The 25,119-nt window shown below is 43.6% G+C and overlaps 2 protein-coding genes across 12 annotated transcripts in view; one reads left to right on the forward strand and one right to left on the reverse strand.

The window, feature by feature from the left end:
- The window catches only part of LOC149747726 (uncharacterized), a 31,090-nt gene extending 19,526 nt beyond the window's left edge, over window positions 1-11,564 (reverse strand). Inside the window, exons 1-2 of one of the 2 annotated variants that reach the window (XM_089923064.1) lie at window positions 8,647-11,564; window positions 7,072-7,209 (exon numbers count right to left, since the gene is read on the reverse strand). In XM_089923064.1, coding sequence (XP_089779190.1) covers window positions 9,829-10,185 — 357 coding nt within the window. In that variant the 5' untranslated portion in view covers window positions 10,186-11,564 and the 3' untranslated portion in view covers window positions 7,072-7,209; window positions 8,647-9,828. The remainder of the gene's footprint in view (window positions 1-7,071; window positions 7,210-8,646) is intronic. The other variant, XM_089923065.1, reaches the window with a different exon arrangement.
- Window positions 9,795-25,119, forward strand: part of AAK1 (AP2 associated kinase 1) — a 168,163-nt gene continuing 152,838 nt past the window's right edge. For 5 of the 10 annotated variants that reach the window (XM_089923059.1, XM_089923063.1, XM_089923060.1 and 2 more), the window contains exons 1-2: window positions 9,797-9,995; window positions 10,291-10,685. In XM_089923059.1, coding sequence (XP_089779185.1) covers window positions 10,523-10,685 — 163 coding nt within the window. In that variant the 5' untranslated portion in view covers window positions 9,797-9,995; window positions 10,291-10,522. Of the gene's footprint in view, window positions 9,996-10,290; window positions 10,686-25,119 lie in introns of all 10 variants that reach the window. The other 5 variants (XM_089923055.1, XM_089923058.1, XM_089923057.1 and 2 more) reach the window with 2 other exon arrangements.

The following is a 25,119-nucleotide window of genomic DNA, read 5'->3' on the forward strand; positions in this document are numbered from 1 at the left end:
ATATCACTCTAGTCTAATTATATTATGGTATTTACCATTATCCAACATTTTTCTTGACTTGTTTGTTCATTTACTGTGTTTTCCTTACCCTGACCCTAACATAGGCTCTCTTACAAGGAGAAACCTTGTTTATCTTGTTCCACATCAAATTGCCTATTCCTAGAACAGTGCCTAGTACATGCGAGGAGCTCAGTATATACCAACTGAATAAATAAAAGAGTACTTTCAATCAATTCTTAAAAATGAATGCTCCAACAGAAAAACTGTATAACAATGTGATTTTAAAATGAAGAAATATACATATCCAATAAGTTTTAGACTATAAACTCTGTAAGGAAAGGAATATGTCTACCTATTTATCATTATATTTCCAGTTCCTAACACAGTTTTGACATGAAATAGATACTTAATAAAACAATCAATGAATAAATGATTGAACATAATGTTAAAGAAAAAAATTTCATGACACTTGTCAAAGACAGTAAAGAAGACTTTATTCAGGAGGGACTATTGCAATGAGGATTTGGTGGTAGGGAAGAGAGACCAAGCTCAAATCCAAATCCAATCAGGATAAGTAGAGATCTATAGCCAAAGAGCAGGGTGGATGGAAAATTACTAAGAGGAAACATCAAGGCTAGGGGGAGTCTTGCTGGTCAGACTCAACAGGATTCTTGCCTTAAGGCGGCCCAAGGTGATAAGATATTGAGAGTGAAGGATAGGAATGTGACCAGATTTCCAGAGTGATCATCTATCAGGGGTGAGGGATTTTCACTCAACTGGCCCAGCAGAATTCTTGCTAAAACTGGACTAACTGGGCCAAGAACCGAGCCCAAGGTCAAAGTCTAGTCAAAAAGAGGACTCAGGGCTTCCCTGGTGGCGCAGTGGTTGAGAGTCCGCCGGCCGATGCAGAGGACACGGGTTCGTGCCTCGGTCCGGGAAGATCCCACATGCCGTGGAGCGGCTGGGCCCGTGAGCCATGGCCACTGAGCCTGCGCGTCTGGAGCCTGTGCTCCGCAATGGGAGAGGCCACAACAGTGAGAGGCCCGCGTACCGGAAAAAAAAAAAAAAAAAAGGTTCACTAACTTAAACAATGACAATTAAAGCGACAAGCACCATCTCTACTTATCAAAATGTAATAGAGGGGACTTCCCTGGTGGCGCAGTGGTTAAGAATCCACCTGCCAATGCAGCGGACATGGGTTTGAGCCCTGGTCCAGGAAGATCCCACATGCTGCAGAGCAACTAAGCCCTGTGCGCCACAACTACTGAGACTGCGCTCTAGAGCCCACGAGCCACAACTACTGAAGCCCGCGCGCCTAGAAGCCTGTGCTCCACAACAGAAGAAGCCACCGCAATGAGAAGCCCACACACCACAAGGAAGAGTAGCCCCCTGCTCGCCACAACTAGAGAAAGCCCGCGCGCAGCAACGAAGACCCAATGCAGCCAAAAATAAATTAATTAATTTAAAAAAATGTAATAGATCTCTCTCTCTTTTTTTTTTTCTTTTTCTTTTAAAGACAGGTCACCGGTAGAGAGTGACTGGGGGCTATTTTTTTTTTTTTTTTTTTTGCGGTACGCGGGCCTCTCACCATTGGGGCCTCTCCCGTTGCGGAGCACAGGCTCCGGACGTGCAGGCTCAGCGGCCATGGCTCACAGGCCCAGGCGCTCCGCGGCATGTGGGATCTTCCCGGACCGGGGCACGAACCCGTGTCCCCTGCATCGGAAGGCGGACTCTCAACCACTGCGCCACCAGGGAAGCCTGGGGGCTATTTTATTGTATTTTATTTATCTATTTATTTTGACCATGCTGTGTGGCATAAGGGATCTTAGCTCCCTGACCAGGGATTGAACCCATGCTCCCTTCATTGGGAGGGCAGAGTCTTAACCATTGGACCACCAGGGAAGTCCTAGATTTCTCTTTACACTGTACAAACTCAGTGTTCACAAGGGTACGGAAATACTTAGGATTTAACGTCTTTTAAGACCAAAAACTTCTTGAGTTACAAGGAGTATATCTATTTTGTTCATTGTAATAAACTTTCAAAGGCATAGCCCAGGGCCTCCCTGGTGGCACAGTGGTTGAGAGTCCGCCTGCCGATGCTGGGGACACGGGTTCGTGCCCCGGTCCTGGAGGATCCCACATGCCGCGGAGCGGCTAGGCTCTGAGAAGATCCCACATGCCGCGGAGCGTTAAGGCGTAGCCCACGGTGGGCACTTTAACATTTGTTAACTGCATCACTGAGTGGGGAGCAAATCAGTATTAACTTTCCTAGAGGGTACTTTGGCTCTATAGCTGTAAAAACATTCATACCTTTTGACCCAGTTATTCCATTAAAAAAGAAATCATAGCCTTAGGAAAAAAGTCAAAGAAGCACAAATAAGGATATTCATTCTAATCATATACAGTAAGTCCCCTGCATACAAACCTTCAAGTTGTGAACTTTCAAAGATGCAAACATGCAGTCCCTCAACATCAGGCATGAGTGAAATTGAAGCTTGCCCTCTATCTCCTATTGCTGACGATCCTTCAGCTCTACCATCTCCCACCTCCTCTCCCTCCTCCAGTCAGTAACTCTTCTTGCCTCTTCACTTGATGCCAGCCCCTGTATGCCAGCTGTTGTACTGTACTACTGTACTTTTCAAGGTACTGTACTGTAAGATTAAAAATGTTTTCTTTACTTTTTGTGTTTGTTTGTTTTTTATGTATTATTTGTGTGAAAACTATTGTAAACCTATTACAGTACAGTACTACGTAGCCAATTGTGTTAGTTGGGTGCCTAGGCTAACTTTGTTGGACTTAACGAACAAATTGGACTTACGTATGTGCTCTCAGAATGGAACTCATTTGTATGTAGGGGACTTACTGTATGTATAACAGTAAAATTTTAAAATAAAACGATACAGTATTCAAAGAACGTATTATTAAGAGCAGCCATTAAAAATAATGCTTCTGAAAAACATGTAATGAAATGGGAAACTATTAAATGAAAAAAAAAGTACCAAATATGTATTGTGATTCAATATGGTAAAAAAACAAAACAAAACAAAACAATTTATATATGGAAAAATGCTAAAAGGAAATTGATCAAAATGTCAATAGCACAAATAAATGGAAAGATATTCCATGCTCATGGATTGGAAGAATTAATATTATTAAAATGTCCATACTGCCCAAAGAAATATACAGATTCAGTGCAATCCCTATCAAAATTCCAATGGCATATTTCACAGAAACAGAACAAAAAAAATCCTAAAATTTGTATGGAACCATAAAAGACCCTTTATAGGCAAAACAATCTTGAGAAAGATGAACAAAGCTGGAGGCCTCATGCTCCTTGATTTTGAACTATATTACAAAGCTATAATAATTAAAACAGTATAGTATTGGAATACATACACATAGATCAATGAAATAGAATACAGGGCCCAGAAATAAACGCATGCATGTATGAAAAGGAGCCAAGAACATACAATGGGGAAAGAACAGTCTTTTCAATAAAATGTTGGGAAAATGGACAGCCACTTGCAAAAGAATGAAACTGGACCACTATCTTATACCATATACAAAACTCATCTCAAAATGGATTAAAGATTTGAAAGTAAGACATGAAATCATAAGACTCCTAGAAGAAAACATAAGCTACTTGACATAGGTCTTGGCCATGATTTTTTTGAATCTGACTCCAAAAGCAAAAGCAACAAAAGCAAAAATAAACAAGTGGGGCTACATTAAACTAAAAAGCTTCTGTACAGCCAAGGAAACCATCAACAAAACAAAAAGGCAACATACTGAATGGGAGAAAATATTTGCAAATCATCTATCTAATAAGGGGCTAATATCCAAAAATATAAAGAACTCATATGACTCAATAGCATAAAACAATCTGATTTAAAAATGGGCAGAAGATATGAAGACGTATTTTTCCAAAGAAGACATATGGATGGCCAATAGGTACATGAAAAGATGTTCTACACCGTCAACCATCAGGGAAAGGCAAATCAAAACCACAATGAGATATCACCTTACACCTGTTAAAATGGCTATTATCAAAAAGACTAGAAATAACAAGTGTTGGTGAGGATGTGGAGAAAAGGGTATCTTTGTGCACTGTTGGCAGGAATGTAAATTGGCATAGCCACTATGGAAAACAGAAGGAGTTTCCTCAAAAAAATAGAACTACCATATGATCCAGCAATTCCACTTCCTGGTATTTATCTGTAGAAAATGAAAACACTAATTTGAAAAGATATATGCACCTCCCTGTTCATCGTAACATTATTTACAATAGCCAAGGTATGTTAACAACCTAAGTGTTCACTGATGGATAAATGGATAAAGAAACTATGATATATATATACAATGGAATATTATTCAGCCATAAAAAAGGAAATCTTGCCACATGTGACAATATGAATGGACCTCAAGGGCATTATGCTAAGTGAAATAAGTCAGAGAAAGACAAATAGCATGTGATCTCTGTTATACATATATGTACATATCTCTTAGATGCAGAGAAGAGATTGGTGATTTCCAAAGGTGGGGGTGGGGTGAGGGGGCATGGTGGGAGAAACAGGTGAACTGTTTTCTTCCTGTTGTTTTTAAATAAATTGAGTTTTAATAAAAGATGAGGACTGAGAGCTGCCTATTGGACATATTAATGTGGAGAATTGTTGGAGACAGCAAGAATAGACAATCGTATTGAGGTGTTTTTGCAGGAAAGAGGTACAGAAAAATGGGGTAGTTGCTGGAGAAGGATGAAAATTCAAGGTAAATTGATGTTTAACTAATGACATCAAAATGAACTGCAGGAGAAGGTGGAAATATGAGAGACCTAGAATGTTTCACCTGCCTTTCATGTTATCCAAGAGGACTGAATATCCTATACACTTTATTCATCCATTGAGATTTACTAGTATCTAACTTGGACTTTCAGGTCTAGCAACAGTTTTGATGAAGGAATTCTGCTAAGAGAACATTTCTATGGTTAATCAGACTATTAGAATTCTATCTAATTAGGACCCTGATAAGAAGCATTGAATATGTTTCAGCAATTTTGTTTGATTTTTCGTTAAATTACTAATTCATTTGTTTAAAGTATTTATTGAGCACTCACTACATATGTGTGAGTCAGTTGCTAAGGACAGAAAGATGAATGTGGTGTAATCCTGAAGGGATAAACATGTAAACCAGTAACGACAGTACAAATTGATATGGGCTATAAATGAAGGTATAGTCGTCCCTCAGGATCTGAGGGGGATTTGTTCCAGAACCCTTCTCAGATACCAAAATCTGCTGATGCTCGAGTCCCTTACATAAAATGGCGCAGTATTTGCACATAACTTATGCACAAGAGATGATACTTTAAATCATCTCTAAATTATTATAAAACCTAATACAATGTAAATGCTATGTAAATAGTTGCTGGCCAAGGTAAATTCAAGTTTTGCTTTTTGGAACTTTCTGGAATTTTTTTTTTCTGAATATTTTCCATCTGTACTTGGTTTAATCCTCAGATGTGCAACTGTCAGATACAGAGGGCCAACTGTACATTCAAAGTGCTGTAGTAACAGTAAATAGCAGAACACAGCAGAAGGGGTAGTTGAAAGATTTATAGGGCAACTAAAGGGAGAAAGGGGATTTAGAGTTACAATAGGGCATTGGACTGGAAAATGTTGAGAGGTCCTTGAAAATTTGAGCTTCATGAAAACAGTGAATGCAAAAAAAAAATCAATAGCAATTATCTCTGAGTGATTTTTATTCTGAGTTGACTTCTTCATACTTTCTTCAGTGATTATATAATTACTTTTCTAACCAGAAAACAAAACAAAACCAAAAAAATCCAAGAAATCTTTTTAAAGAAAAGAAATGGTTGTTACTATGTCCCTTCTGCTAAACAGGGGCTCTCAAACTTGAAAATGCATCAGAATCACCTGGATGGTTGGTGAAAAGAGATTGTCACCTCTGCCCCTCCCTCCTATTCAACAGATCTAGGTGGGGCCTGATAATTTGCATTTCTAATAAGTTCCACTGGACTAAAAGATTGCAATATAGAATGGCTATATGGTACAGTGAAAATGAGTGGGTTTTGAGGTCAGGTTGTGATTCTGGTTCTGCCCTTTGCAGGCTGTGTGTAGCAACAGTTGACATACTTTAACCACACTCAGCCTGTTTCCACATTGATAAAATAAAAGTAACACACACCTCAGAAGTGTATTGTGAAGGCTGAATGATATGATTAAATATCCAATGCAGTGCAGGCCTTAGTTAAGGTCCTTAAATAATGTTGGTCCCCTTCCCTTTGATTTCCTCTACGGATGAACCACACATTTGCCATAACTGGGTTTACTGTGACATGGTTTAGTCACATCACAGGTCAAATCATTTCCTCCGAACCTAACAAACCATGCACATCCCTCTGCTAGTAACAAAATCTTCATTGTTCATTTATAAAATTGGGGATAATAGTATAATAGTGTCTACTTTGCACAGGCGCATCCATGAGGGTTAAACAAGATACTATGTTAAGTGCCTAAATCAGTAATTGGCATGTGGAAGACGTATAGTAACTTTCCTTTCCCTTTCCCTTTAATTGAATATTTCTCCATAGTATCTCCTTGACCAAGTTCAAAATGGTCTAGAATAACTCAAAACAACTTTTCCACCCTAATCAGATTGTTTTCTGTGTCACATTTAATTTGAAGTCAATTATTTGGTTTATTTAAATACTGGTAAGGACAGACTATATAAACTATTGTAGTGGATTTTCAAGGAGATAAGTAGAAGACTGTTACCTGATTCTGAGTAGTTGGTTGAGGTGACAATATACTTGAAAAGCTGCAAGGCCAGGGAGGACAAATCATACAGAAATAAGTGTGGTAGGAGTTTTGAGATTACAGTGGTTGATCTGACTATTTTACACTAAGATCTAGAGAATTACTGAGTTGTAAGAGAGCTATGGCTTTATGGCTGAGAAAATAGGTCCAGAGAGCTAAGTGGTCTAGGGGCACAGCTATGGAGTGGCAGGGGTTTCCCGTCTCCCAGTCCTGTGCTGCTTATAGATATGTTTCTTACCTTAAGGAGGCAGTTTGGTGTAGCTAGTTAAGCACTGGGTTCTGAAGTTAAAATGCTTGGATTTGAGTCCTGGTTTTTCCAGTTACTATCTGTGTGACTTTGGGCAAGTCACTTATCTCTATGCTTCAGTTCCTCCATCTATAAAGTGAAAATAATAATAGTACCTTATTTCATAGGGTTGTTGTGAGGATTCACTAACTTAATATATGTAAAGCATTAAAAACTGTAGTTTTGACATTATAACTGCCATTAGTCTCTAAGAGAATGGAAGACAAGAAGTCCAGTCTTCTGTTTTTTCCTTCTTTTTCTTCTTCTTTTTAAAACTTCCTCCCTCAGATTCTGATCAAAGCATCCACATGAGTGCTCAATAAATACATGTTAGCTACCTTAATCTTATAGGATAAAAACACATTTTTGTATCTCAGAAGTAAGACTTAGGATTTGCATAAGTCAGGCCTAGTCTGGTAACAGGAAAGTCTAGAGAAGTAAAAACTGAGATAGCAACAGATTCCAGGATCCAACAGGGCTTCTTTTAAAAAGCCAGGCAAGGGACTTCCCTGGTGGCGCAGTGGTTAAGAATCCACCTGCCAGTGCAGGGTACACGGGTTCGATCCCTGGTCCGGGAAGATCCCACATGCCGAGACGCAACTAAACCCATCTGCCACAACTACTTAGCCTGCGCTCTAGAGCCTGTGCGCTGCAACTACTGAGCCCCCGCGCTGCAACTACTGAAGCCCACGCGCCTAGAGCCCGTGCTCTGTAACGAGAAGCCACTGCAATGAGAAGCCCACGCACTGCAGCGAAGAGTAGCCCCCACTCTCCACAACTAGAGAAAGCCCACGCGCAGCAAACAAAGACCCAACGCAGCCACAAAAATAAAAGAAATTAAAAAAAGAAAATAAAAAAGCCAGGCAAAATCAATAGATGCAGAGAAAGATGGAGGTCAATGAATCTAATTTCAAATATGCTTTCCCATCTATTTTAAGATCTATTCCAAACTTCCTTGGAGAAAATCTAGACTTTTAAGGAAAGTGCAGAGAACATGCCTCCCATGGGCTTGCTTTGAGGGAATGTTTCAGCAGGTGCTGCATTCCGCCCTGGAGGTGGCTGCATGGATTTGTGAATTGAGGTGACAACACTGACTCCCTGAAAAGATGCTGTCTCTACACAGGAACTTTAACTGATAGTTTAACTACAGTGATACTACTTGAAACACAAGGAGGAAAGAGGAAGAGGAGGAGGAGAAAAGGGAGAAGGAAAAGAGGGAGGAGAAAAAAGAGAAGGAGGAGGAAGAGGAAGAAGCAGTAGAAACTGCCGTCAAGCCAGTCACAACTCAGTTCAGTAGTCATTTTAGAAAAAGCAAGAACCATCCCCCACCCCCGACCCCCCTCCGCCCTGGAGCAGCTTTCTCTACGCTCCTCAAATGACTGCTGAAAAAAATCTGGGACTAATTTACAAGCCAAGAAGGCTGTCGCAGAATTAGGGAGAGCAGGTGGAGGTGAGAAATAACCTATATTGAGGGACTTGAAACATCATGGATTTGGGGAGGGGGGATGGGCAGGGATTTGGCACTACCTTCAGCATCATCTATCAGGAAATCTAGGGATGGAAGAAGGTTCCAAGAGGGGTCCCAAATCTTCTGCATTTTGCAGATGCAAATCACATCGTCCACCTCCACTCTCGGCACTCGGGCGGTATCAAGATAAAATAAGCATCAAAAGGGGAATCTTGAAGTGAAAACAAATAGCAGAAGGTCAGCCTAGAGTTCTTGTGTGGGAGTGGCTTAACAAAGGTCAGCACAGCCACAGCATCAGAAAAGGTGGAAAAGGTAACCAACAGACGAGCCCCAAAGTTTGGGGTTTGGGTCTTCTGGTACCCTACGATTTGCCCCGCACACACACCCTTTAAGTTTCTCAGTTTGAGTCTCGCCTGTAGACTTCCTGAAAAGATACGGTCTTATTAAGCGTTCTCACAGCGCCTAGCTCAGAGCTGACCCGTGAGCCGGTTCTCAATAACATCTGGGAGCAAAAGCGGCTTTTGAAGTTGGAGGAGGAAGGGCTCTGGGTTTATTTATGTTAGGGTTGGCTTTCGGGTGTGGCCTGGCACCAACTGCCAGCAAAAATTTCCCGATCACCTCCGGTCTTCCACCTCTGCCCAGGTGACGTCGGTAAGCCCCGCAGGGCCAGCTAGGGGCTAAGCGGCTAAGCGGCTAAGCCGCGTCCTTCAGGTGTCAGTCTCGATCCGCTCGGAAACCACAATCCCCAGAATCCCTTGGGCAGGGAGGTCAAGTCGCAAATAAGATGGCTCCAGAAGGGTGGGACATGCAGCAGGGTGGAAACCCTGGTCCCTGGCAGTTTCTTTACCGGATGTGTTTAAATAACTGAATCCCCACAAATGCACCACTCCACTAACCACCTCCGTGGCCGAGGAGGCCACCGCAGCCGCCTCTCTCGGTCGTCCAGGGGCATCCTGGGAGTTGCAGTCCAGTCGCTGGGCTGCGCCGAACAACCTTTCCCATAGTGCCCTACGGGTCGGGCAATTTCAACGTTCTTTTCCAAAACTCTCTCCACACTGAGATCCCCTTTCCCCGGTCCCCTTCTCTCCGACAACTCCTTCCAGTCTGTGGCGACAGAGCGCCGGCCGCCGGCGGCCTGGGCCCGTGGTCGGGTCGCCCCGAGAGGCACTTCCGGTGGCGGTTCACTTCCTGGTTGGGTGGATGGAGCCGAGCGGGAGCGCGCGCGGGGGAGGGGCGGCGGGTTAGTCTCCTCCGGGCGCTCCGGGGATCAGCTGGCGGGCGGGCGGGCGCCGAACGCGTCCCCGGCTCTCGCTGCAGCGCCGCCTCCTCTTCTTGTCGCAGGCCGGCCCGGCGGCCGTGACAATGTTGCGGCGCTGGTAGCTGGGCGCCGGCCGCCAAGCCATCTCAAGTGGGTGCCGCTGGGATGCTGCCTCGCGGGGCGGCGGGGAGACCGGGGAGGAGGGGAAGCAGTGCCGGGTTGGGTCAGCGCTGCCCGAGGCGGCCCGAATCCCTCGTTTTTCAGACCCCGGGGCACAGGGTCCCGGGTTCTGGGGCCGGGGACTCGTTTTCAGCCCCAGGGTTTTTCTAAGAAAATGCATGCAGCGTTTCCCCAGGATGGTGGCTTTTGCTCCCCCTAGGACTCAGCAGTTGAATTTTTAAGTGTGTTACTGATTCATCCTCTCTCTCTTCCTCTGTCATCACAGGTTTAAACTTACACGAATCGCTCTCTTGAGGAGGAGGGGACCGCCGCGCGATTGACACGCATATTCCTATAGGCATCCTCCCTCAGCCCCCACCCCCTCGGCCGGATTCGGGTGGCTCCTCTCCTAGCTGAAATCCGAGAAGAAATCCTTGGATCTCTTGTTAAAAAAAAAAAAAAAAAAAAAAAAATCTAGAAACCGTCGGTATTTTGCTTTACTGCTTCCTTTTCGCAAGATGAAGAAGTTTTTCGACTCCCGGCGAGAGCAGGGCGGCTCTGGCCTGGGCTCCGGCTCCAGCGGAGGAGGGGGCAGCACCTCGGGCCTGGGCAGTGGCTACATCGGAAGGGTCTTTGGCATTGGGCGACAGCAGGTCACTGTGGACGAGGTGTTGGCGGAAGGTATGGTGGGACTCTTTCAGTGCGCCGTAAATTAAAATCTTGTGCTGATGCAGCAAGACGTTGAATGTATGAATGGGTTTTGACCAGTTGACCCTCCCTTCCCCCTCCCCTTGCCCTGTGAATCATTGTCCTTGAGAAATTTGAAACTGAGATTTCAAAGTGACAGGGCTTTATGGGGTGGGGGGAATTTGCCAGAAATTGTTTACCTCGGTGGCCTTTTATTTAAAAAAAATTTTTGACAAGCCAATTCTTGCCTGCCTCACCGAATTATGAGGATCAGACGAGAAAACGTATGTGTGAAAGTGTAAAGCTTTACATCAGATGTAGGGTGTGGGGCTTGTCATCCTCCTAAAACTTGAAATACGGATGTGAGGGCTGAGCGGTGGGGATGGAGGACCTTTAAGAGCGGTTTCTTCTCCTACCCAACTTTCCCACTCCCTTGAGCAGGCACTGGAAGGAAGAGAGGATTTTCAGAGAATCAGAGTGTGTTTTTCTAAGATCCAAGGGCTCTTGTTGGATTTGACTAGGTTTGTTTCCTGACCCAACTGTAATCAGGTCCCCAGGATGCAGCTAAGATAACAAATTACATGAAATGAATGTAGTTATTTTGAAATCAGTCCAGTAGGCCCCTCTTTCTCCTGTTCTTGTTTTTCGGTTTTTGGTGTGTGTGTGTGTGTGTGTGTGTGTGTGTGTGTGTGTGTGTGTGTGTGTGTGTGTGTGTGTTTGTGGTTGTGTTTTGCCAGAAGAATTACTTGAGAGTGGCCTCCGATTTTTTCTTTTTCTCTTTTGGAGAGGATGTTAATGTTATTTAGATCTGCTGTGTAAATTCCCTACACGTGTTCATCTGTGTATCTATAGACATGTAGATATATATCTTTATCCCCCAGGCTGTCCTGTAATCTTTGCATGTCTCTTTTGGTAACCTTAACGTCGACCTTCATAATTATGCCAGACTCATAATTTTCACAGCCCATTGCCTGCCTAGTGAGCTTTTATTTTTAATAAAAGCAGCAATTTCCTTGGCATGAAGCTATTCCAACTAATTGGATGGGGCCAACCTGCTGTAGGTTGTTTTATCAGCCGAGAGGGGATGGGGGAAGGGGAGGCCTCTATTAATGCAGCATGGTGGGGGAACAGTTTATTAGCAGGAGAAGAAGCCTTCTTGCAAGCTAAGGTTGGAGCAAGGGCCCCAACCTGGGCTTGGGACATGCCTGACACGGTGAGTGTTGCTCGTGGTGGGTTTGGAGGAGGAGCTGTTTGGCTCTCAGCTTGTGTCGGCATGGGATTCAGCTGGGCCCAGTTTTCTGGGGTTACGGTTGAAGACTTTTTAAAAACACTGGTTTAAAAAAGACCTGGTAGTTGATGTCCTTATGAAATTGTTGCTCTTTTCCATTTTCAGTACTGCTCTAGCTGGACTTAATCCGGGGCCTGAGTCACTGTCCCTCTGGATCCTTCCTTGTGGGCTTTGGTGCAGGATGGGAGATGCTTCTGTGCCCGCTGCCAGATCCACACCCTTGAGTCTGGTCTGTCTGTTTCATACCTGTGCCAAATCCCTTGACTGCGGTGGGATGGAGAAATGGAGAAGGAGTGTGTGTGAGAGAGAAATCAAGAGGAAGGAGGGGGCCCAGAGCTCTTTCCTTCCCTCTCAACGGCCTCTGCTGAACTTAGAGCCCAGAAACATTTTGTTCAGCTAGGATATTGTCTCATTAGAGGTGATGCTACCCTAAGCAGTGCCTTTTCTTGGAGTCTGAGTTGACGGGGAGGAGAAAAGGCAAAATTGGTCTTTTTTATCTAGGCTGCCCTTCTCTTCCCCAGAATTCATCCCTGAGAACTGCACATCATGCATGATGGTATTTTTAAATGGAACTGAGGGCTTGCAGCTCTGTATTCATTCATTCATTCATTCAACAAACAGTTATGGAATGTCTGTGATGTGCCAGGCACTGTGCTGGGCTCTGGGGAATATGATTTAAAACTAGATGCTGGAATTTACAAACTACTTTGAGAGATGGAAAACAGCCACTTAAGACAGAGCAATCTGTGCTATCATGGAGATAAGCTTAGGGTGCAGTGGCCTCCAATTTTAGAGAGCCAAGAACTGCTTGCGGCAGGAAGTGACTGACTGAAGGACGAGCAGGAGTTATCCAGGTGCGGTGACGGCACGGACAAAGGCTCAGCTAGGTCTGGCAGTGTCGCCCTCTTTATGTTCTTTGACTGTAACTGAATTTGAGTATGTGGTTCTTAGAAGTATGTAGCTGTGTAGGAGCCAGTATACAAAGTACTTGTGAAGAACCCACCAAGTACAAAGACACTGCTGGGTTCTGGGAAGGATATAGGGAGGTTTAAAGTATGATGCCTGCGTTTAAGGAGCTGTCAGTGAATTTATGAAAACAAGGCAAACATTCACCCCTACAGCAGCACGGTTACCAGGGCTGTCTGTGGAATCAGGTAGATCTAGGTTCAAATTCTGGATCTGTTCTTTACTAGCTGTGAAACCTTGGGTAAGACATTTCAGACCTCTCTTGAATCTCTGTTTCCCTCTGGCACTCTCAAAGTGTGGAGCCTCGGTCCAGAGCGTCAGCATCACGTGGGAGCTTGTTAGAAATGCAGATTCAGGCCTCACCCCATAAATTTGGTTGTGGGGCTTTAACAAGTTCCTGGAGAGATTCTGCTGCAAGCTAAAGTTTCAGAACCACTGCCCTACGGAGCGGTCTTGAATATTAACTGAGGCAATGTATGTAAATTATTTAACATTTTTCAGATGTTCAATAATTGGTAGCCATTACTTCTCAGCCAGGAGGAATGGGGGGCAATGTGAAGGCTAGTTTGACTGCAGCAATCTGCAGCTTTCCTTTCCCCCAGTGTGGGTAGACACAGCCAAATGTTCTTTGCAGAGGCGTCAGCAGCTCCTTAAAGGGTCAACAGATGTTTTGGGTGGCCATGCTCCTTCCTGAACCCTCTTCGCTCTGAGTCCCCGGGTGCTGACCTAGTCACCAGTCCCAGCCAGTGTTGCCTTCGGATGATGAGAGTCATGCATCAAAGTGCCCAGGGCAGTGGCCAGGCAGTTCAGGGAGGGATGATGTGCTGGGCTTAGAGCTCAGACCCTGTTACCACCTCATCTCACTGACCGTCCCTTTTTCCCTCATGTGGGTTTGGTCTGTACTTTACAGTGAGGAATCGCAGGAACCCCAAGGAGGAGGTGCTGGGGTGTAAGGCAGGAGAGTGCCTGGGCTGCCTTCTTTCCATCAGCGGCATCAGCCCCAGTCACCCAGTTTCCCAAACTAGTCCAGTGAGGGTTTGTCTGTCTGGGGGAAGTGAAGGTTCTAAGTCACGAGGGGTCTGGCTTTGTGTAGGCTGGTGCAGGGGAGGATGTTTTCTCTCTAGCTTCCTCAGTGAAGATGCCATGATGAGATGCTAAATCATGTGTGAGGTAACAGGCGTGTGATGTCAAGGGAAGATCTGGTTTAAGCTTCCAGAATGAGCTCAGTGGGAAAAGTGGAGCAATGCTCAAAGGAGGACTGAGAGGCTACGCTTTTGTCATATCCCCTTAGCTATATGAGGCCTTACATCTAAGCTCCAGACAATACGTAAATGTTGACTACCTGCTGTGTCCAAGACAGCATTCCTGAACATTCTGTATAAGGTGGAACAGGGGGCCCTTCAGGAAAGTTTTCTGACCTACACTAAAGGAATTCAGGTCTAGGGCTCATGAGAACTACTCAGTAAGTCTCCATGTCAGTAAACTTTGACAGTTTCTCCTACCTACAGTGCAAAGTAGTGAGGCTTAAAAAATATGTGTGAAATCACCTAAACCTAACAAATGTCTGTGCGTGTGTGTGTGTGTGTGTGTGTGTGTGTGTGTATGTATGGCATAAATATGTATTGGTGGTATCAGTATGACGCATGCATGTATTCGTTTAGTGAACGTTTGTTGGTGCCTTCTCTGTGGCAGGTGCTGTATTAGGCTCCAGAGCTACTGGGATGAATGGGACTTGGGCCCGGCTCTTAAGAAGCTCATAGACCAGCAAATAACGCTACGATAAGTGTGCAGCGCTTAGCGTGGTCCTGGGTGTGGACTAGGTGGTAAAAAGATGTTATGAGATGATAAAGGGCCTGGGGCTGAGGGTTTCCGGATGAAGTGTCATTTGAACAGGAATGGAAATTAACCAGCATATGTTCCGGATGAGGGTTACTCAAGCCTTTCTAAGCAGAAAGAATAGCACATGCAAAAGTGCGGAGCAGGGAGACAGTATGGTGAGTTCTGGGAAAACTGGCTAGTCTGGTGTTATCATTTTGGTTAGTAGAAGTTTCCCTTCCAGAGTCAAGGAAAGAAGGACATGGCATGGTAGAAGGAAGTTGTTTTACTCCCTGGCTGTGCTGGCTGCTTGCTTTCCCCAGTGGCCCTGGGCCTTCTGAGTAACCATTGGCTAGCTGTCCAGTGTGCACTGCTTCCCTCTGTGCCTCAGCCCTTTGCCAGTAGTGGGGGCGAGGAGGTGGCTGGTGTCTGGGAAGGAGTGGTCCCGAAGGTTTGAGGAGAGGCAAGAAGCTTGAAGCAGAAGCAGCCAGGGGAGTGAGAAGACCAGTGTTACAGGAAGGAGTGGACAGGGGAGATAATGAGGGTGTTTGGCCCAAGCAGAAGGTATGTTGGAGAGAAAAGAAAAGGAAATAAGGCCACAGAGAGCTTCAGCGCCAGGCAGGGAGCTTGGCTATAAGCATGTGAGGTCTTCCCTTGATGCAAACAACCAATTTGACCCCTCCCACTTCAGATGTCTTTGCCTGCTGGGAAGTCTGGTTTTTTAGTGGCAACTGCAGATTTTCAGGGGGTGGCTTGTGAATGGTGTCTTCTTCCTGGCTTCGGGCATGATGACGGTTATAGCTTTGCTAAATATAGCCAAATCTTGAATTCAGAAATGAAATCTAGAATAAGTCATTGCGTGGTCAAAGCCTTTCCTTTGGTCTTTCTAACGAAGTCACACTCATTTAATGAGAGGTCATGAAGAGAGAGAAACAGTTTCATATGGGTTTCGAGAGGGAGGGTATGGGGGGAGGCATACACTTGCACCTTGGTAGCTAAAACAGGAAAATCTTGGTAAATATTAATAAAGAGCACATGAAAACATACTACTGCATCAGAGCAGTCATTTTACCTTGCAGTATTTGAAAGTTGACACTTGAGACAGAAAGGGGACTCACCCCACTGTCCACCTTCATCTTGTCCTCTTCAAAGGATAGATGCTTTCTGAGCTGCTTAAGAAATCCCTGTGCCATCTGCATCTTTAAGAGCCAAACAATGATAATCATAGAAATGGAATTGTCTATTGAAGTAGCATCCAGCACTTGAAGTAGCAGAGCATAGCCTTCAGCCTACTTTTCTGGAGCCATCTTTTGGTGTGTTTGGTGTGGTGGTGGTAGCACTGCATTGTGGTTGGAAGACCCAGGTTTGTTCGTTCATTCTTTGCCGTGTTCAGCAACTGTGCCTGTGCTGGATGTCATGCAGTGATTAAATAAGACACGGCTCTGCCTTGAGGAGCTCACTATCATAGAACTTCAGACATATGAGCAAATAGCTCTATGTGCTGCGATGAGGGATGTACAAGGGCTAGGGGACAGACGTGAGGGAGCCATTAATCTTGTTGGGTGAGGAGTAGTCAGGGAAAGCTAAAGCAAGTGATACTTGAAATGTGTCTTCAGAAATAAGAACTTAGTACTAGATGGACAGGGTCAAGAGAACATTCTAGGCAGAGAGAATAACCAAAGACACAAAAGCAGGAAAGGGCACTGCTTGCTAAGAGCTGTATGTTTTGAGACAGTAGTGATCTACTAGTGTCCAGTGCTGTGCAGGCCAATAAAGTAGCCACTAGCCACATATGGGTATTTAAATTTAAATTATCTGATATAAGATAAAAATTTAATTCGCCAGACACAGTAGCCACATTTCAGTTGATTAATAGCCACGTGTGGCTAAGGCCTACAATTTTGGACAACACAGACGGAGAAAATTTCATCATCAGAGAAAGTTCTTTGGGCAGTGTTGGTTTAGAACAATAGTCCTTTAAACTTTTTAGGTAGAATAACACTCAGTTTACAGACATGCTCTCCCTTGTTTATTTACATTATATTCATGGCCTGCTGTCATTAGCTAATAACCTGAAGGCGTAGTGTGTACTTACAGTGAAGTTCATCATTTATGATAGTGGTTGCACATCCATACTTGAATCTCAGCAAGGTTTCGGTGAACTTCTTGTCATATCTTATTAGACTGTGATTGTTTCTGCGTTGTAGTGTGACTGTTGAAGAGGACACCGGGATAGAAATCAGGCCCTGCCATTCTCTTGTTGCTCACGTATGCTTGTGTTATCTGTATCCAAGCTTTCTTTGCAGGAATCTTTTTAATCCCCTTGTTTGCTTTATGAGAGCTAATCCATTTAAAACAAATGTAATGAGTAAACGCACTTAAGCAAGCACATGGACTGCAGTACCTCTCAGTACATCTCAGCCTTTGCTACGGAGCTTCCGCTCTTCCCCCAGGATTCCATCAGATTTGTCTGAGACGTGACTGACATTTGGACTTGATGGAAACATTAGAGATGGACCGTACATTAAATGTTAGTAAAGATAAAAATCTTATTTTTTAAGATGACAGTTAATAAAAATAGTCTCATATTTTCTTTCTAAACCCAGTGGGTTGCTTTGTGTACCTCTGTTTGGAGACCACTGGTCTAGAGCAGTGATTCTCAACCAGGGGCGATTATCCCCAGGTGACATTTAGCAACATCTGGAGACATTTTTGATCGTCACAGGATGGGGTAACACTGGCAGCTAGTGAGTTTAGGCCAGGGCTCCTGCTAAACGTCCTACAGTGTACACGATTTCCCCACCCCCGACAGAGAATCATCTAGACCCAAATGTCAGCAGTGCCAATGTGGTACAGCATGATGTGTCAGCCAGTATGGGGACAGAGAGGAGTCGGGTGGCTCAGAAGGGTCTAATTTGCTGTGTGACTTCAGGCAAATCACTTAATTTTAAAATTTATTTTCTCAGAATCAGCAAGCCAGCAATCTTTCTTAACCTGTTATGGTTAAAAACCTCTACGTCATTTTCTGTGTAAGACAGCTACTTGCAGAGTAAACTGGTAAACCAACGGAGATAGAACGGCGAGTCTGTGTGGTCCTGGCTGAGAGGAGTTATAGCAGGACTCTCCACTGACTGCATGTGAATTATGAGCTTTAAAAAATTCTCCCCATATTCCCATATCTGAGCAACCCCAAAATGTGGTGGAAACATTTTCTGACTTGAATTACTCAGAGCGAGGTTCAGTTGGGGAGGGATATTAAAGGTCAGAATGTTACGAGAGAAGATGTTGGTAATCCTTTGTGTAAGGAAGAGTCTAGCACTTGCAGCTAAGGGTCTTGGGTTCAAGTTCTTTCACATCTGCCCCTTGTCGGCTTTGGGGAAGTCATTTAACTATTGTGAGCCTTTGCTTCCTCGCTGTAGTAAACGTCCTTCCTACCTCTGTAGGGATGCTGTGATCATGAAGTGAGAGGCTGGAGTTATAACGCAGAGAGCGTAAGAGACAACTTGCCCCTCCAGCCAGGAGGAGCAAGGTTTACTGAGCATCTAGCATATTCTTTACCAGCTCTGTTTGAGGTGCTATGGCAGAGAGAAGTAATGGAAAGCTTGGCTTCTGCCCTCCCAGTTGACGTGACGTGACCAACACGCAGGAAGCAAGTGCACCCCACAAGACAATAGCTATTGAAATGCTGGCATGTGTGGTGTACTCTCTAAATTGTGGAGGGGTTGAGGGGAAGGAGGGCAATGAGGACTGAGATGGTTAGGCAAGATTTCCTGGAGTGGGATTGTTCTCAACTGTGAGTCTTTTCTCTGGAACCCCTTCTTCGAGGAACCTTGTTTTAGGGAACATACCTAGTTCAGCACCTTTGCACATGTTATATTCTTAGTAAAGTTGAAGTATTGCAACATTTTTAGTCTCTTTCAAGGAACAGCGTTGCCTGCATAAATAAATAGTATGTTCTGTGTTTATACCCAAAGCAAAAAAGCTTTTTCATTCTATGTGATTTTGAATCAGGAATAATGAGTATCAGCACGTTAAGGCAATACTGGCTGCAAGATTTTGTGCTTACTTTCTTCCTCCATTGTTATCTTTATTATTATTAGTCTGTTATTTTTATTATCATTTAGTCTATTATGTATAAACAATCTCAGTTCTTCTATTGAGTTATGGACAGTTGTTAGAAGGAGGAGTTCTTCTTATGAGTGAGACTTCTACCTTGGCAGAGGGTGAGTTCCCCAAGTTGGAACAAAGTTAAAAGAGTAAAAATTTGGAGTTTCATTTGAGATGTGCTGTGAGTGAATCAGCTTGAGCTGATCAGTTTTCTCCTTGGGCTCTGAGTGAACCTTGGCAGACAATGGAAGGCAATGCCAATTACACATTGACATAGCCACACGGGGGGGGTTCAAGAGAGTAAGGAAGCTTTGTTATTTATGATTTCTGAAGAGCCAAGAGATTGTTGGATGAAAGAGTTTATGGCATCCCTATATTATTATAATAGAAGGCCAAGTGAAGCATTGATGTTGGATTATCATTTGTAATTATAATGATCTTAAATAATGATGCCTTTCATCTAGGACTTGAATCCTGGGGAAAGCAGTATAATGCCATGTAATTTGCTTGGCGCCTGTTTTTAAGGACTTATAGCTATTGTACTGGGACCTTTAGAGTAAGAGAAAGATTATTGTCCCTCTGGTACTGAGCATGAATTTGAGAACAAAATGGAGACTTTATTACCCGGGGACAGGAAGAGAGAAGAGGACTCAGACCTCATCAGTTGGGCCCTTCCAGCTTTACAGAGGTGGCATGTCTCCCACTAGTACCCTCGACTCATCATTTTCCCTGGTCAGTGAATTTTGTTGGTTCAGGAAGTGCTGATTATCTTACAGGTTTGTTAGACTCCTTTAATTTCCCCTGGGGATAGACTAGCCCTGTTCCTCAGACCTTTGTCCTTTACTATTTTTAGAAGCCTGGGAACCTTGGTGGTGGGGGAGTGGGCAGTGTTGGAAGAAATAATTCCGTCTGGCTTTTTGGCTATGGGAAAATCTCGGTTTGACCGGAAGGTGTAACTCAGTAATGATTGGGGAAAACCTGATGTTCAGTACTGTCTTTCCTCCCTGACTCCCTAGGTCAAAGGGAACACGATGATGTTCTCCTTAGGAGAGGATTTTCAAGGTTAGCATCACACGTGGTGGTTTAAAAGCATGCGACTTGGAGGTGGGCAGCCGTTGGCTTGAATCCTGGCCTGGTCCCTGTGATGTTGGGCAACTTACTAAGATACTGGCTTATCATTGGTAAAATACAGAGAATACTCTGGGTGGTTGTGAGGCTAGATGAAATTATGCAAAGCACTTAACTTAGTGCCTAGCGTGTAGTTAGTAGTCTGCAAACAGTAACTCTTAGTATTTAGGTGCCTGAATTTTGTTTTTATCAGGCAGTATTTGGTTTGCTGTATGAAAAACCTGGTGGAGCTAGAGTCTTGCAGATACATGAATAGATAATATTTATAGATAGATATCTACATCTATATCTTTCACAGTATCTATTACAAACCCCAGGATGAATAAGGAGGAGAGAGAATTCAGATTTTACTTTATTTTATTTTTCCCTGCCTGAAAGCCACCTGTGTTAGGATAATTGCCCCAGCCTGTCAAGTCACTGTTAGTATGATGGCCCTCTCTGCCTGAGGAGCTCCTGCCCCCAGCCGTGTATCCACCTTCAAATCCTTGTGCTCTAACACAGGTCTCCTGTTTCATTCAGGCCTGTGCCCCCCTCATCTCCTGTGAACCGTGGATTTAGCTCTTTCCCATGCTCTCCTGATAGTGTTCCCCGCATCTGGGATCCCTTCCCCCTCCCCACCCACCTACCTTAATCCCACCTAAGCTTTGTCCTATCTAGCCTCAGTACTCGCCACAGCTGTCAAAGTGACCAGTCCTTTGGATGCCTCCTCACTCTGACCTGCAAACTGCTACCAGAACTTGCGTCTCCCTTAACCTCAGCCAGCATGCTTTTTAGTCACAGCAGTGATTCCTCTTTACCTTTTCTGAGCATTTAACAGTGTCTCCTCTTTATTGTCTTAGGCATGGCTGGTCCCTTTGCTTGGAATGTTTTTCCTGATCTTTCCACGGCTGGCTGTTTCTTGCCATTCAGATCTCACTGAAATCCCACCTCAGAGAGGCCTTTTTTGACTATCCAATATAAGGAACCCACCATGTTTTATTTTGCCACGTAGCACGTGTCGGCTGATTCTTCTTGCTCATTGTTTATCTCCCCCCACTAGAATTTCACGTCCATGAAAGCGGAGCCTTGGCTGACTTGTTCGTTGCTCTATCCCCAGTGCCCGTGTCGTGCCCAGCACATCTGCGGAGCTCAGTGAAAGCCAGTTGAATGAATGAGTGAGCACATGAAGGAGGCAGAAGGAATGGCTGAAGATGGGGATGGAGAATCAGGAGAGAGTGAGTGGGGAAAGTGAATACTAAGTAGATTTAAAAGAAGGAGGGTGTGGCTGTGTCAAGGTGTAAGAAATCAGAAAGGTCACGATGAGGGTGGAAGAGTGTTTCTTGGATCTGGAAATGTGGAGTTCGTTCATGAGCTTTGTTAAGAGCATTGGAAGTGGAGCCATGGAGTGGAGTCCAGGTGGCAGTGAAATAAGTGAATGGGAAGTGAGGTGGGTGCTGAGTCAGGGAGGAATTTATTATTATTTTTAAATGGTGGAAGAGTCTTGAGTACATTAAGCAGAAAAGAAGTGGCCAGCCGGGAGGAAGTTGGAAATGAAGTACAGGGGGATTACTGTTGGAATGGGGCTGAGGAGGTGACGGCAGGTCATGGGTGGAATCATCAACTCAGGTGGGAGAGATGACCTTGGACAGGAGAAAGGGCACTTTATGCACTGACCTGGAAGGAAGAGGAGTAAGAATGGGAACAGAGGAGAAGAAATTGGTAAGGTTTGGCAAGTTGAGGAAGTTCTTGCCTCATGTCTTCTGTTTTCTATTGAATGCTGTGGGGTGGGAGTTGAGTTGGGGGGTTCAAGAGAGTAAGGAAGGAGGTGGAGGAATTCCCTAGGTTTATGGAGAGAAGGAATGACAAAGAATGAGTAGAAGAATGGCCTGGTCATATGGAGAGCCCATTCGAGATGACTCATCATAGGAACACATGCTTTCCTGACCCTTGGGGATCTATCTGTTTTGAAAAATGTACTATTTTGGATTGGGCATTTTCTGAAACACATTATTTCCTGTCTTCTAAATTATATGCCACAGAGGCAGCATAATATAGGTGGAAAGTACTCCTGATCTGAATCTGTCTGGTGACCACCAGGCCCTGTACTCTGGACAAAAGCCTTCCCAGCTCTGTCCATCATCAGGTTCTTGTCTGTAAAATGAGGATGAGATGACGGTGAAGTTGCTTTTCAACTCTAACATCTTACCGTTCTCTTATTTCTCAAATGCACTATTAGAATGTTACTGTTTTGTTATAGACCTCTTAGGGTCTTTGCTTGCTATGGGTGAGAGAGTTTGCCCCTGAATAAAATGGCCCTGGGTTGCTATGCTTTTTGAATTTCATGTTGTGCATTATGGTTCCCTTCTTTTGAGATTGTCAGCCATCGCTTCTTACCGCTACCTGAGTGTCTTCCTGAATTAGCGCCTCTCTAATTTGCTGCTTTTAATCTGCCGTGGGCTTGGAAACTAGATGACTAAGCTTGTCAGACCCGTGTCTAACAATAAAGAGGCTCTTAGTGAGCACTTGAGGGTCTTGTCGTGATTAAAGTGCATGAACTGCTGAGCATGGGCTTCATGTCTCTTGTTGGCCCAGAAACCAGTTTTTTATGTCTCCTCTGCTAGAAACGTTGAGTTCTGAAGACATAACGAGTTACCATTTGGTATTTATTATCAATTAAATGTGTTTAAAGCCTTTTGTCTGTAAAGTTGAGTGTCAGTGCCGTGCCTTAACCCATTTCCACTTTCCTTTTCACTTACTATCCCTTCTCCTGCTGTCTCCTCAGTCCCTTCTCCACACGTTCAGTGTAAGGCAATGTTCTAGGCGCCGTTATAATACTATTTTAGTCGTTCAGTTTTGATTTCTTTGAAACCACAGAGTAGTTTCCAGGATTATAATCCACTGTTCAATGCTGTATCTGTTTATATCTCAATAAGCGCCCTGCTGGAGACCCTCAGATGGTATTTGGGGTTGGACCTGGAAGACGGGAAAGAATGAAATGAATGCTAGCTCCATATATAATCTTTGGGAGATATGGAAGAAAGCAATCCAGAAGCCTTAAAAAATGTTATGACAAAAATTAATCCATAGTATAGTAGAATAATTAGAAGATAAAGCCAGACAAAAAGAGAAAATATTATCCATAATCCCATAAATTACCTCTGTTAACATTCTGGTGTGTACCTTCCAGACTTGTGCATTCTTTAAGAATAAGAATACGCTTTGTCTGTAGTTTGCTTTCTTACATAGCAGTATATCCTAACTATCTTTTTGTGTTAAGCATCTACATGAACAGTTTCAGTCCATTGTGTGAGCGTTTTGTGATTTGTTTAACCAGTCTCCTATTAGTCATTTAGGTTATTTATAGCTATTACAAAACAACTGCAGCGAGTATTTTTTAAAGCCTTTGGGTACTTGTTCTATTACTTCCTTAGAATAAATTTCTGAATGTGAAATGGCTGGATCAAAAGATATGCATATTTTAGCTTTCAGTACATATTATAAAATAGCCTCCAGAAAGATAAAACCAATATATACTTTCACCAGAAGTGTTATCTTTTTATGAGGTTGGACATGTTTTCTTTCTTTTTCTTTCTTCCTTCCTCCTTTTCTCTTTCTTTCTTTCTTTCTTTCCTTCCTTCCTTTCTAACTTTCTTTTCTTTTTTCCTTCTTTCTTTCTTTCTTTTCTTCGTTTCTTTCCTTTCTTCCTAACTTTCTTTTCATTTTTCCTTCTTCCTTCCTTCCTTCCTTTCTTTCTTTCTTTCTTTCTTTCTTTCCTTTATATTTCTTCTGTGGTGAATTTTTTGTTTCTTTATTCATTTCTGTTAGGGCATTCATCTTAACGATTTATAGAAGTGCTTTACCTATTTAACATATTAATACTCTGTGGGTGTGTGTGTACACATATCAGTTTTTTTTCTATTTTGTCATTTACCTTCTGTTAAGATGCGGCTTTTGCAGATGTTTAAAATTTTTGTGCAACCAAGTATGTAAATCTTTTTCTTTATGATTTTGTCTGCAGTCATACTTGGAAAGGCCTGAGAAGAAAGATACGGCCTAGATCACAGAGATCTTGTGAGTTTGAACTTTATCTTCGAGCAATAAGGAAGCCATTCAGACTTTTAAGAGGGGGATAGCATGATCACATTTGCAGTGTAGTTAGATTTGTGGAGGATGACATGAGGTAGCGGAGTCTAGAGCATTTAGGAGGCTGTTGCCATGATCCAGGTGAAAGTCAGTGAGGGCGCAAGTGGCAGAGTGATGATAGAAACAAAGAAGAGTACAGATGAATATTAAGAGGTCATATCATCAAGACTTGGTGCTTGACTGGATTTAGAGGTTGAAGGAGAGAGATGGAATCAAGAATGATTCTAGGTTTCCAGTTTGAGAGCCCAGGTACGTGAGATAGAAGTGACACTAACTGGGACTTCCCTGGTCAGTGGTCCAGTGGTTCAGATTCCACGCTTCCACTGCAGGGGGCGCAGGTTTGATCCCTGGTTGGAGAACTAAGATCCTGCATGCCACACGGCGCAGCCAAGAAATTAAAAAAAGAAAAAAGAAGTGACACTAACTGAGCTGTATTATTCAGGAAGAGAGGAAAGACTGAAAGAGGGAAGACCCAGGTTTAATGAGGGAGGATAATGAGTTTAACCTGATCAGTTTGTAGTGTGTTTGGGTTACCTATTGCTGTGGAACAAACTACCCTACAACCCAGTGGCTTAAAACAACAACAGTTTATTATTTCTCATGATTCTGTAGGTTGACTGGGGGCTAAGCTAGACTTCTTGCTAGGGCTTCAGCTCATCTCATTTAGGGTCTGTTAAAATTGTCTTTCCTCCTTCCACTCTATTATATACCTGAATTCAGAACACCCCAACATGCACCAATATATCACATTTCTAACACCGTGCTTTATTCTTAGCAGAAATATATATGTCAGAGAAATATAGGAAACCCTGTGGGTTTATACACAGAGCTTTGGTGTTTTTTACACCCTGGGGGGTGCAGTGAGAATTGGGTGAAGGGTGTGCCTTTTACAAAATTTACTTATTTATTTATGGGAAAGTGAGATAAGGGCTTGGGGGAACTCGGGCAAGTCATTTTTAGGAAAGAGTACCTAGGGGAGCTGAATGTTGCGAAATTGATTTG

This window comes from Delphinapterus leucas, chromosome 13 (assembly GCF_059928025.1).
Source record: "Delphinapterus leucas isolate spDelLeu-1000000601 "Yukka" chromosome 13, BTC_Dleu_Yukka2, whole genome shotgun sequence".
Classification (NCBI taxonomy): Eukaryota; Metazoa; Chordata; class Mammalia; order Artiodactyla; family Monodontidae; genus Delphinapterus; species Delphinapterus leucas.